The following is a 13,629-nucleotide window of genomic DNA, read 5'->3' on the forward strand; positions in this document are numbered from 1 at the left end:
GTCATTTATTACATTAATATAAATTTTGTACAAAGTGATGAATACAAGAACAAACCTAGTTCTGTCAATTTAGTTAATTAATTAGAGATCTCAAAATTAATAAATTTGTTCAATTTTATACATGGAAATTTTTACTCCTAAACAAGAAGTAATAAACTTATTCTTCTATATACTATCCATATTTGAAGTAAGTACACCCTTGAACCAAGATGTAACAATTTAGGTGCAAAGTGTTGTATAGGGGTGTCTTTGATACTTTTATAGCGAACTTCATTCAGGAAAAAATATATTTGGATATAGATAAAACGGTCTAATAATTACTTTTTCTATATATTTATTCATGTTTATGTTTTAGTTTCGGTACAACTAATGAAAGTAGGTGTACCCCACAGGGGCTACTTGGGCGATACAATTTACATTGTACATTTACTAATAGGCACAGTTTACTACTGAAAAATTTACGAACTGGTTCATGGAAAATGAGTATGAACATATTGCAAAGCATATGCAGAAAATTTTTTTAATAATTCTTTATTATACAATAATTTCTTTGCATTAACTTTGTTATAGGCGACGGAACAGTTGATCGTGTTGTTATTGAAATTTGGCATCGTCATAATTTCTTAATATATTTATTATATATATATATATATATATATATATATATATATATATATATATATATATATGAATAGTTTTTGCAATTCTTAAACAACTTGTTCAGGTCATCAAAGTTAAACAATAAAATATATTTGTTTTAAGGTTTTTTTGTGTTTTTGTTCTTTATGGCTTTAGATTGTTGGACGCCAGGAGAATATTTCTTCAAATCCTTGCAACGTAGTGTTCTATTTTTGGACATAATTATAATGATAAATCCTATTACCTTTACAAATCAATTACCACAAGTAACACTATCAGATTTATGTAAAGTAAATAATAATTTACATCCCATACTACATCTTTGTTCCGAACTTCTTCCTAATTCATACCCTTTACAAGTTATTAATAAAAATACTTATTTATAAAAATCCATTTTTTAATTTAAGAAAATCTTTAGGACATTATTTTATTTTTTAAGGTGATTCATTTCTATTGTATTTACTCGTTATTCTAGTACATAACTTTAAAAAATATTTTCTAGTTCTGAAATGTTTTGCGAAAGTTAGGAATTTTTTAAATGGTACAAAAAGGTTTATCTGTGGATAAGAATTTGTTTACAGACAGAAGAACGCGCGGAAGAGCCACTATTAATTACTCTTCATTAGAGTAATACTTCAAGTGAGGGAAGAAGTGGTAAGAAGAAGAGACCCACTGAGAGTAATTATTAACACTCCAGTTAAAACGCTTATTCCCTGAGTTTGCTCTTTCAAATAAATAATTGCTAAATTTAGTTGTTTGCGTTAGGTATATAATTTACCAGCCTTGTTGCAATTTTCCATTTGTGAAATTGCTGCAAAGCGAATCGTGATTAATGCTTTACTTTCTTATTCAAGAACCTAGTTTATTCACATATTTTCGTAAAATCTAAAGGAGGAATTTGGTGATTTTATGTCTCGTTATATTCATCGCTTACAATAATTGAACATGTGCCTGTACATTATTTTATTTGAATCAGTATTATAAACGTATATCACGGAATATTAAAACAACTCGAACGAACGTACCGGCATTTCATTACCGATTATATTAACATTTTAAGCTTTTGAACTTGTAACTACGAAAGCACTAGGCCCCTTACTTGAAACAAGAGGAACTGTACCAACCTTCAAGTCTGAGAGATTGTCTAACTTGTTACACTTTTTAACTCATGTATGAAAATAAATACAATACAAGTAATTAAATATATATATATATATATATATATATATATATATATATATGCATTTTTGTACTAAAATAATCTGGGGTGCAAGGGTAATTCTATAGGTCTAGTCCACTGTAGAAGATGATGATGGAGTTGGTTGGGTTCGTTCACTAAGTATAAGAGGTTCTTGCTAACCTCAACAATTATGTGCCACCTCCTGTCTGCTTTGACTGGAGAGGCAGGCCTCCCATTCTTCCGGGGAGACATGACATTTATTTATTTATCAACGGTAATACACCATTTTACAGATAAGGATATCAAGATGACAATACAAATTATAGAAAAACAATACAAAGGTATCAACAAGGAACAAAACAATAAAATATTGCAAGCACGTCAACCAACAACAAGCTAAATCAATAAACAAACTTAATAAACTAAAACTACAATTCAATAACCAAGCAATCATTTTTTTTGTCAACCAACAATAAGCTAATTCAATAGGCAAACTAATAAACTAAATCAACAATTCAATAAATAGAGGTAATACGAGGAAAGCAGTATAAATAATAACAATAACAGTTTTAACAATAATAGCAATAGCTAACATAACAATGACAAGAAACAACGATAACATACATAAACATAAAACAATAAGTAAGCTCGAGATATAATATATTTATTTATATAGGAGAATTCCATTCCGGAAAACAAACATTCACCGGGGAACCCGACTCTGGAAGACTCCTCTGATCACAGATTGGCAAGTCGAACTGGCGACACAGCTGGTTGCCCAGTCGATGCAAACGTGGAAGAGGGCCGTGCATGATGTAGTTGGTGGGGTGCGACCGACCAAAAAACAGGTTACATGAGCGGGTCAGTCTTGAAGCTCGCAGATCAATGCGACAGAGTAGGTCAGGACAATCGACCGTGCCACGAAGAACTCCCCATAGGAAAAGAGCATCAGCCTGTTGCCTTCTAGTAGACAGAGGGAGAAGTCCAAGAGAGGCCTCAACTAGATCAATGGGTACATCAAAATAGTTGTGACCCAGCCTAACACCGACAGCTCGGACGAAGCGTCGCTGGATCCTGTCTAGACGTTCAATGTGATTGTGCTGATAAGGAGACCAGACAACAGAACAGTATTCAAGTATACTCCTTACCAAGGACTTATATAGGATATTCAACGCCAAAATGCCAAGACCACTCCTTGAAGCTCTTAGTATGAAGTTGAGCATTCGTAGGGCTTTGCCGCAGATAAAGTCAATATGCTTATCAGGGCTAAGATCTGCAGAGAAGACGACTCCCAGATCACGGACGGTTGTACTGCGAGATAGTACAGTTCCATTGAGCACGTAGTCAGATACCACAAGAGGTTGGGCAGAGCGAGTGAAAGAAACCAATGAACATTTGGCGGCATTTATGCTCATAGCGTTAGTGATGCACTAGTTCTCAATTAAGCATAGGTTCATCTGCAGTCTCTCAGTGTCAGAAGGGTCCCTAACAGCACGGAAGACCTTGACATCATCCGCAAACATTAGGCAGTCAACATTTAATGACTTGACCAAGTCATTAATATAGAGATTGAAGAGAAAGGGGCCCAGGCGTGACCCCTGAGAGACACCAGAAGTGGCATTGAGATTATTGCCCTAATTATTCCTCATGGATCTCGATATGAGGCGGCCCCTCCCCCACGAACCTTAACTTTTAATACTTTACTTCTCTTTAAGACCTAACTGATTCATATTTTCGTAAAATCTAAAGGAGGAATTTGGTGATTTTATGTCCCAGCATGCTATATTCATCGCTTATAATACTTTTCTCTGAATCTTATAGTGCCTCTACAGGATTCTATTGATTTATATCAGTATTTATAAACATATATAAAGAAGTACCAGAAAAACGTAACACGGCTTTTCTTTACCGATTATATTAACATTTTAAGCTTTTGAACTTGTAACTACGAAAGCACTAGGCTCCTTACTTGAAACAAGGAAACTGTACCAACCTTCAAGTCTGAGAGATTGTCTAACTTGTTACACATTTTAACTCATGTATGAAAATAAATACAATACAAGTAATTAAATATATATATATATATATATATATGCATTTTTGTACTAAAATAATCTGGGGTGCAAGGGTAATTCGATAGGTCTAGTCCACTGTAGAAGATGATGTTGGAGTTGGTTGGGTTCGTTCACTAAGTATAAGAGGTTCTTGCTAACCTCAACAATTATATGCCACCTCCTGTCTGCTTTGACTGGAGAGGCAGGCCTCCCATTCTTCCGGGGAGACATGGCATTGAGATTATTGCCCTAATTATTCCTCATGGATCTCGATATGAGGCGGCCCCTCCCCCCACGAACCTTACCCATCCTGAACATCCTGTCACTCCGGAAGCAGCGCCAAGGTCCTCACAGTACTAAGTGTAATTTATAAGCTTTTTGTCCTAAGAGAACAAACGAAACATTGATTATATGATATATTTATATATTCGACCACTTGTTATACGAATATTCGGAATATTAAAGCTTATATTCAATCCAACATATAAATAACATCATTTTGATACAAAATAAAAACATAGTTAGTCCTTGATCTATTTCAACGAATTGTGTAACATTAGTTTTGTGATATATCAACGTTTGTGACAAAACAACATTATTTCATCCTGTTTTAACTATTTTCAATCATTGCCATATAGAAAGGGTTTAAAAAGATTCAGTAGCCTTTTCTGTGGCCAAAGATCTTCAAAAGGGATGTTAAATGCATGAGCTCAGTGTAGTGCCAACTTGAATCGTTCTTCTTTAGCAAAGGTGTCGTAGTGGCAATAAATCGCAAGGTACCAAACCTTTTGTGCATCAATTTAAAAATAAATTTGACTGTGGTGGCTTTATATTAAATCACATAGACCGATAAAAATATCAGTACTGATATATTTGTTACTGACTTGTCTGGCAAAAACTTTTTGTTTTCAATTATAAAATAATAATTTAATTTTTTTAATATTACTTCTACATGTATTAAAACATTATTATATTTTTAGGAAGACGCACTCTGTTATAGTACTTGTATGGAAAAAAACATGATATATATTTTTTCTGAAATATTGTTTTAGCATTAAAAAAACAAGAGCATTATTCCTCCACGACTTTTTTTAGTGAATCAAAAAGTTTAAGCTGTTTGGACCTGTGTTATAAGGCCTGTCTATGGTAATAGGGGATATTTAGTTAAACCTAACTTTTCAAATCACTTAAACATTATAATTTTAGGGTTAAATGTTTATGATGTTATATATAAACACGTTTTTGCATAGTCTATTATTATAGTACAAAACTTCAGTATATAGGTCAGTTCGTTTTCTAGATATCGTGGCGACATACCAACAGGTATACAGAAAAACATACAGACTTATATTAAATTTAGCCTGCCATAAGTTATAGTGTTCGATAAAGCTCATCCATTTATGCCCACAGAGTTGTGCAAAAATTACTTTATTTAAGAGTTGCGTTTTCTTGTCTCCTCTAGCACTTAGTACCTTTACCAGGTTGAACATATCAAAGGTTTCAGACAATATTTATTCCTTAACACAGCAGCTAATCTTATTAGTAGAGAGAATATAGATGACGAGTCCTAAAGTTTAGTAACTTGAGGTTAAACATGCCTAACCATTCCAAGTTGACACTGACTTTCTTTTATAATTACGCGCTCAGTCATAATTAAGTACATATACACTGTGTTTACAAATTCACTAGATGGGTTAAAACAATTAAATAGTTAAATTGCCTGGCTGTCTGTCTGTCGCACGATATCTCGGATACGACTGACTTTAAAGGAACTATAAATTTGATATTATGAATGTCGCTTCACTTTTATATAGGTAGCATTGAATTCAATGGATTTGGTCCTGCGGTAGAAACTGTGCTCTAATGGGTAACCATGATGGCAAGGAGAAAACGCAAAAATGTTATGTATGAATAAAATGAGTACAATCAAATAAACCTTTAATATGGAATAAAGGAAAACATATAATATGACCATATATTTTTCAATAGAATCAAAGCTCCGTTTTTTCATCCATATTGCATGGCTAACAATCTTGCTCCAAGATCTAACAGCATAAAGGACTTGGGCGTTCGATTTGACAAGGATCTGGAGTTTTCCCTTCACATAGATCATGTCTGCAACCAAGCAAACCGAATGCTTGGATCTCTAGCATTCGTCTCTATATTTTCTAGAGGCATACACAGTCCGGCTGCTCTTCGCTCTCTGTACTGCTCCCTTGTAAGACCCATCGCAGAATACACAAGTCCAGTGTGGTCCCCGTACACTATCGGCTCCCAGATGAGATTAGAGGCTTTACAGCGCCGATTCATTCGGCTGGTTGGGGCCCGACTTGGATATAGCTACCTGGATGTTCCCGTTGACGACATCGCCAGAGATCTCCACCTACCATCTCTCGCCCGGCGACGTGAAGTGGCTGATGTTCTGCTTCTTTAGAAGATTGTTAATGGTCAGGTGCAGTGCCCAGATCTCCTTGCCGAAATTGACTTTAGAGTTCCCTCCGCTAACACTAGATCTCGAGAACTTCTTGGTCGCAGGCATCACTTCACCAACTTCGATTACAATAGTCCTTTGGCAATATTTTCTCGATTGGGTAATCGAGTTGCATGTGAATGCGATATTTTCTGGGACAGTATTCATTGTATCCATCGCCTTGCTTTGACTGTGTTTTCCTCTTAGTGCATCATTTTCTAGTAGGCCTATTATGTTAACTCTATCTAATTTGCACAGTATTTTACTTTAAATATTTCTTTTCAGTTCCTTGTTTAGAATTTATGGTTATGTTGCTGTTATGATTTATGCTATGTTACGTTTTGATATTTATTTTTGTTAATCACTTATATTTTTATATGATAGTTAAAATTTGTTGTCCTAGTTGGGTTGCATTGTTGTTACCGTAAATTGTTTATATTTATAAATTTTAGTAACTTAATATCAACTGTAAGTCTTTTTCAAACTTGCAAATTTGTATCATTTACAAGTTAGCGTGTTTATTAACATTAATACTTATAGAAGTGTTGTCGTTTTCCTAACTTGTATTATGCATGTACTTCTTGTAATCAATTGTAATAATGGCTGCTGCCGTTGGAAATAAATAAATAAACATGAAGCAAAATAAATTTTAAATTATTCATACAGCTTCGGCGAAGCCTGTTACACTACACGTGGTGTGGTGTATTTATAACTTGTTGTAAACAAAAATAACACACTATATGTATTAAGTCTCCTTAATAGGCTAGACGTTAAGTTACGTAATGACTTCTTCAAACAATATTACTTTTCATATCGATTTAAAATTTGTGGTCATGCAATCATAATTTGGAGTATTACTCATTTACCAAATGTCGATGAAATTATTTTTCTTACAATTAGAAAACTGTGATTTACTTATGCGAATGTCGCGTAAACAAAAGCAATGAACAGACGAGACTGGGTAGAAGGTGGAAGCAAGCACAGCTCTGGAGATGAGTGAACTAAATGTCACCCCTGGGAAATTATTTTACACAAAGAAAGATTTTATTTGCCTTTCAACTCGTAAAAATGTCGATTCGTTTTTAGTGACTGAATCCACGCGCTTTATTGACGTTTATTTTATGAATATTTTCGTTGATGATGGAAAAGAGTGAAAAGAGTTTAAATTCAGTTATCTCCTCAAGTAATCTTTATTAATAAGCATTAATTCAACACTTTTATAATTAACTTATACCACTCAATATATCTATGACCTATTATGAAATATATTTATAGTTAATGACGTCATTTAAGTAAAGAGTCTGATTATATTCCTACCTGATATTTCTAGCACTTCTCCCAACGGCCATAATCCAGTTAAGTTGTATTAAGTACCAATGGCATGTGTCTGGTACTATTTTTAAGACTAGCATTGCTGTATATTGGGTTTAAAGTTTAGTCCATCATTGTAGGATATTCTACAGATATGTGTATTTTCCACATGTCCGCTACAGATCTGGTGCAAGTTACCCTTAAGATACGTTGCAAAATGTTAAAATATATAGTCGATGAAATCTTTTAATGACCAGCTTATAATTATACTTTCCGAGCTTATATTATACTCACAACCAAAATAAACGGAACGAATCAAGTAAGTCTTACATATGATGGATTATTACCTGTTTACACTAAAATATTACCTAAATTACTAACTACGACAATAAAGGAGTTAATTATTTAACAACATAGGTTTTTTCCAACAATTATTAATTTTTTCAGAAAAAATAAAAGTTTTATAGTCTTACTACAAAACAATTTTTTAACAAATAACCGTAACTGATATGAATATTTTTTACTTTTTTAATCATTCCTGTATTATGGACCACTATGTTATCATTTGTTATTTTAATAAAATGTATAGATGACAGAAAACAGTTGTGTACCTGCCAAAGTATTGGTTTCTTTTATGCATATGTTATTTATTTGTATAATAGGACAATAGGAAAATTAAGTAGCTGCTATATTTAATAATAATATAAACATTTCATTTCGTATTCGGTTTCAATAACGAAAAGTGTATTGGATGATTTGAAAGTTAATCTGAAAACACAAACACAATTCATAGCTGGACAACAGACATCAGGTGGACCAGGAAGTTCCAGCAAACAAATGCGTAATGTCCCACAACACCACACCCTGTTGTTATTGGCATTGCTGTGTGAACTGTTATTGACAGCTATGAAACTGAGCAATAATTGTATTTGCTTGTGTTGACTGGGGAAGTGGTCCATTTAGATTCTCCTTATAGTATCACTAAGTGTGAATGGGGACTTGAGTACTAATTCTCATATATAAAACAAGTTTTTAATGAATTTTAAAAGGCATTGATGTCTAATATTACAGGTCATATATGATGCTTACTATTAAATACTGAAAATCGAATTATTTAACCTTATGATATTCACGTCTGTATTTCATATTATTTCTACATATGCATTTTAAACCACAAAGACCTGATCGGACAATGTATAATATATATATATATATATATATATATATATATATATATATATCTTCCGTATGAAGCTAAAGTAAATTTTGCTTTTTTCTACTACTTTCATTAAATATATATTTTAAGATCAAGTGTTTCAATTTACCATCAAATATCGGTCTTATGCAATGGTGTGATAAACATTTTAATAATAATAATAATACATTTATTTCCAAATAACAACAAATAATTACAATAAATCCAACAAAAACAATGCCAACTATAATTTTTTTTGAACTATATATAGTGACTCATAATAAGAAAGCAATATCTGAGAAAGTATTTGTACGCTTAAAAATAAGAAATAAATGTAATGGACATACGCTGAGATTGCTTTGTTGTCCATTTGTCTGTCTGTCCATATATGTTGGTAGAAAAGGTATTTTTTGTTAAAGTGTATGATAAAGTTAATTCACAAGGTTTCTCAACAAGTGTATAATCCTTATGTATACAATAAAATAATACATAAAATATATGTATACATAAAATAATGTGTAGTAATATCTAAAAATATAATACATCTCATAGTTTTAAAATGTGTTTAAATGTCGTATTAAACTTCTAATTCTAAATTTCGTTAAAATTGAAGCTATTTTTACTAACTGCGTGGGGTTTTTACTAATAAAACATTATTAAATAATTTCAATATCATCACAGATATGAAAATGTGCAAAACCTATCAATATCCGTAAGGGATTGGACGGAAGGGATTGTCAAGTGAAATTGCAACTACCGGTAGTAAAGAACAAAGTAATCTATAGCTCTATCCTTTCATCAGATTTTTTTTATAAATATGATAAGTTTTTACGTTAATGATTGGTTTTACTAATTAATTGATAAAGTCAAAATAATTGACAATTAAATCTCACAATGTAACCAAAAAGGTTTTGTTATTATAGACAGTTTCATAATTTTCACTACAGCAATATCCTGACTGGGGCGACCTCCTCTATTTACTGCAACAGTAGGTCAGGTGCTGCTGAATTTTAGAAACTTTCTAGTCGATCAATTTTAGGCTGAGCTTTAGTGCAACTTAATACTCATGTGGCAGGACCAATTTCATTGATGTCTCTATGTTTTCTGTCTGCATATCTATATGTGTGTCAAACAACGTGATTATCTTGAAAACAAACATACCAAAAGACGAAAACTAAAATAGACGAAATGTTGCATGATGTTTCATTTATATATGAAGATCAATGAGTATAATGACGTTGCATGTCGGTCATGGGATTTGACTGAGCGATAGTGCATTATTTACATTGGTCTTATCGGTAACCATGATGGCAACAATAAAATAGCAAATTTAGACTAAATATCTCAACACATGCAACATTTTATAGTGACTTGGTATAATTTTATTATATAAACACTGATATTAAAACTAATTTAATGAACAAAAATGAAGGTATCAAGTCGAAAGATATTTTGAATCATAATTCATGAAACATAATTTCTACAATGATTAGTTTTAGGGTTCATATTCTCAATTAATATTTTATGATTTTTCTGTCTGACAATACCTATGCAGGACATCTTGAGAATGTAATGGGCCATAGACTTTAAATCTTTAAATGTTCTATGCTACGGCAACGAAACCTATTAAGGGTGGCGTACTTCTATGTTGGCTTAAAACTTTAAACAAAGAAAATAACAAATTGTTAGGCATAAACAGTATAAATAATTTGAAATCACTACCTTACAGCATTTATAAGTAGAATTATTTTACAACAGTTTTAGACAAAGGAAACACATATCGGTCATATCTGTTTTTGAGCACTTGAAGTTTTTCCTATTTTCATTCCCCGGACCAACTTTTGAAGTATAGATTTCCGATTATTTGTTTTCTGTTACATCTTATATGTTTGTAAGAAAACATTAAATATTTAATAAAAACCTAATTCAGCTAGAATTAATTATTTTAAGATTTGACTTTAGAAAGATTTGAGCTCAATTAATTACTTCTGGAAATAAACATTGTTTATTTATCAAAGGAAAATGTCTCGAAAGGTAATGAAGAGATATGGTGCGGGGTCGAGAGTCACGTAAGATATATGGTACCATAGCTCTGCCGCTCTGCATTTGTAATTCACACACCATCAAATCGTCAAACTCCATAATCAGATAATTATTACGGATATTCAGGGTGGTTATTTCGGTAAATTTTTAAAAATATATAATTAATTACTTTTATGGATTTCCCAATTTACATTTCTAGCCACTTTAAAGAACTTTGTAATACTGAGGAAAACAATTCATTAACTAATTCCTATAAGTGAAAACCTCTTTATTCATGAATTTATATTTGTTTTACTCCATCTTTTCGTACTTGGAAAATAAAAATAAATTTATAAATGATTTGCATTATCTGAAAATAAGTTCACATTAAATAAAACTTTGACTCTAGTATTATTTTAACTTTACTTTTAATTTTTAGTAATTAAACTGTCTTTATTAGAAATTCGTAAAAAAAATAATGAACTTGTGGAACCCATGAAATATACTTTCTAAGAATTAATAAACTAAAAAAGGCAGTTTTTGGTGTTTTATATAGATAATTATACCTATATAATTTGAAACAAAAATAACTCGAACCATGATATCCTGTGAGAGTGATAAGCGACGGTTGTTTGTCAAGACGATTGGCGCCAAAATGATGAGTTTGTTTACATGTTTGTGAGGATTTCTGATTGGCTAAACATACTAAGATCAATAGCGTGTATTTGCGATAGGCTTTGGCCTCTTTTCTATAAATAGCTTGTTCTGGTCAAGGAACGTTTTTATGCATTATGTATTTACACAGAATTGATTTTACATGGAAATTTTTATAATATTGGTCTTTTTGGAGCTTGCAATGAGTAGTTGTATGCATATCGAAGCTAAACCCTGGAATTCTGCGATAAATACTAATCCTGTTAATAGTGATTTTTTTCATACTGTTAGTTTTTTTTTAATATATTATTATTACTAGAATTAGCGTCAGGGAAACCATATACAGTATTAAAATTTACAGGAGAGAAAAGTTTTTGCATCTTTTCTTAACCAATCGTTACAATTCGTGGGTTAATTGCGATATCGCTCACGTAATAACAATAAGGCAGCAGATTCTGACAGTAATCCTGTCACGATATTGGCCGGTATGCGATTTCTACTGGTTTTTTAATATTCTTTTCCTTATCTAGAAATACCTATTTCCAATATACACGACTCATTTACGTAATTATCTAGTAAACTGAACAGTTGTGGGGCAATTAAAGATCCTCTGAATTTTTGCTCACGTCACATTAATCCACCGGCACTGTGGCCGAGAATTGATATTTAATTGATACTTGACAATTACGTAATAAATATAAGTATGGATATTCTAAAGCGGTATAACACGAGATTGGTAATGAATGCGGGACATTGGAGATCAATCGGATCTCGCCCTCACCGTGACCTTGGCTTGGTTCTTGATTTCTTTGTAGTAATCCTTATGCAAACATTTTATGTATTTGTGATCTTTATGTTTTCTGCTTTTAAACACAACATATCAATTAAAAAACTTAAATAATAATTCATTCTAGATGCGGATGATTGACTAACAGCCAATAAGCAGTAATAAATGGTTTTCATGTACCGGGTGTTTGAATATAGGAGATTTAAAGTTTTTGCAGTATTTATTATACAAAAATCTAAATGCTAACTAATGCATAAAATTAAATATCAACTCAAATAGTTATACCTACAAGCATAGAAGTGTACCATGTGGGCTCGATTTGTCACACATTAAATCGATAGTACAGTCCTTTCAAAACTTTGATCAATATGTCTGGAAGTGATTCTTGCAACCACTACTTCAAACCTCTTCTTTAAGCACATACATACAATACTTTATGAATTCCCAAAGGTAGAAATCACATGGTGTCAGAACGGGTGAACGTGGAGGCCTTGCGAAACAGACTCATTAGACTCCTTGCCGCCAATCCAGCCGTCGAGTACAGTAACGTTCAACCAATCGCGTACTGAGTTTATGCCAGTGAAGCGGTGCACCATCTTCAAATTAAAGTTCTATGGTTCATCTTCTTCCAATTGAGGAAATATTCATAGCTATAAAGGATCAAGATAAGAAATATCAGTTACAGTTCTTTCTTCAAAAAATAAAGGCGCATATACTTTACACCTAGATATGATACACACAAAAATTCAATTTTTTGGAGTCTCGCTGCAACTGTACCATCTCAATAGGGTTTTCTGAGTCACACAAACGTACATTGTGAGTGTTCATATGTCCGCTGAGGTGAAATTTTGATTCAACACGGAACACACAATGATCCAGAAATTGTCACGCAACAACATTTCGTTTGCAAAATAGGCACGTGAACCATAGTCATACCATAGTGTGCTATCCGTGGGCTACGCGTGAAATTCTCTCTCACTCGTTCAACACGCTCTTCATCCCGTACTCTCTCCTTTGTAAAGGCAGCCAGTATCTTCAAACTGATGATATCAGGGTGTCATTATCACTTTGAGGACTACAACCGATCTTAATATGGAACACACGTTGTACAGTTACTACAGATTCGATCTTTGCAAACTAAATTTTATTCCTTAATTTGCGATTAAAATTATATGTATCTAAGTTAAGTTAAAATTGTATATAAGTATATCTTGAAAATATAATTTTTAATGTAGAACACATCAAAGAAACAGTAATGAACTTATCAATATTGCTTTAATAGCTATTTAGCCTACTTAATGCAAATTTCAGTAATTT

General features: G+C 32.4%; 1 protein-coding gene across 1 annotated transcript; it reads right to left on the bottom strand.

Annotated features, from left to right (window-relative positions):
* Positions 1-2,487: 2,487 nt before the first annotated feature.
* Positions 2,488-3,234, bottom strand: LOC124354555. Its single transcript, XM_046805107.1, has one exon. It carries the CDS (start codon positions 3,232-3,234, stop codon positions 2,488-2,490), a length of 747 nt encoding a protein of 248 aa, XP_046661063.1.
* Between the last annotated feature and the right edge of the window lie 10,395 nt (positions 3,235-13,629).

This window comes from Homalodisca vitripennis, chromosome 1 (genome assembly GCF_021130785.1).
Source record: "Homalodisca vitripennis isolate AUS2020 chromosome 1, UT_GWSS_2.1, whole genome shotgun sequence".
Taxonomy (NCBI): domain Eukaryota; kingdom Metazoa; phylum Arthropoda; class Insecta; order Hemiptera; family Cicadellidae; genus Homalodisca; species Homalodisca vitripennis.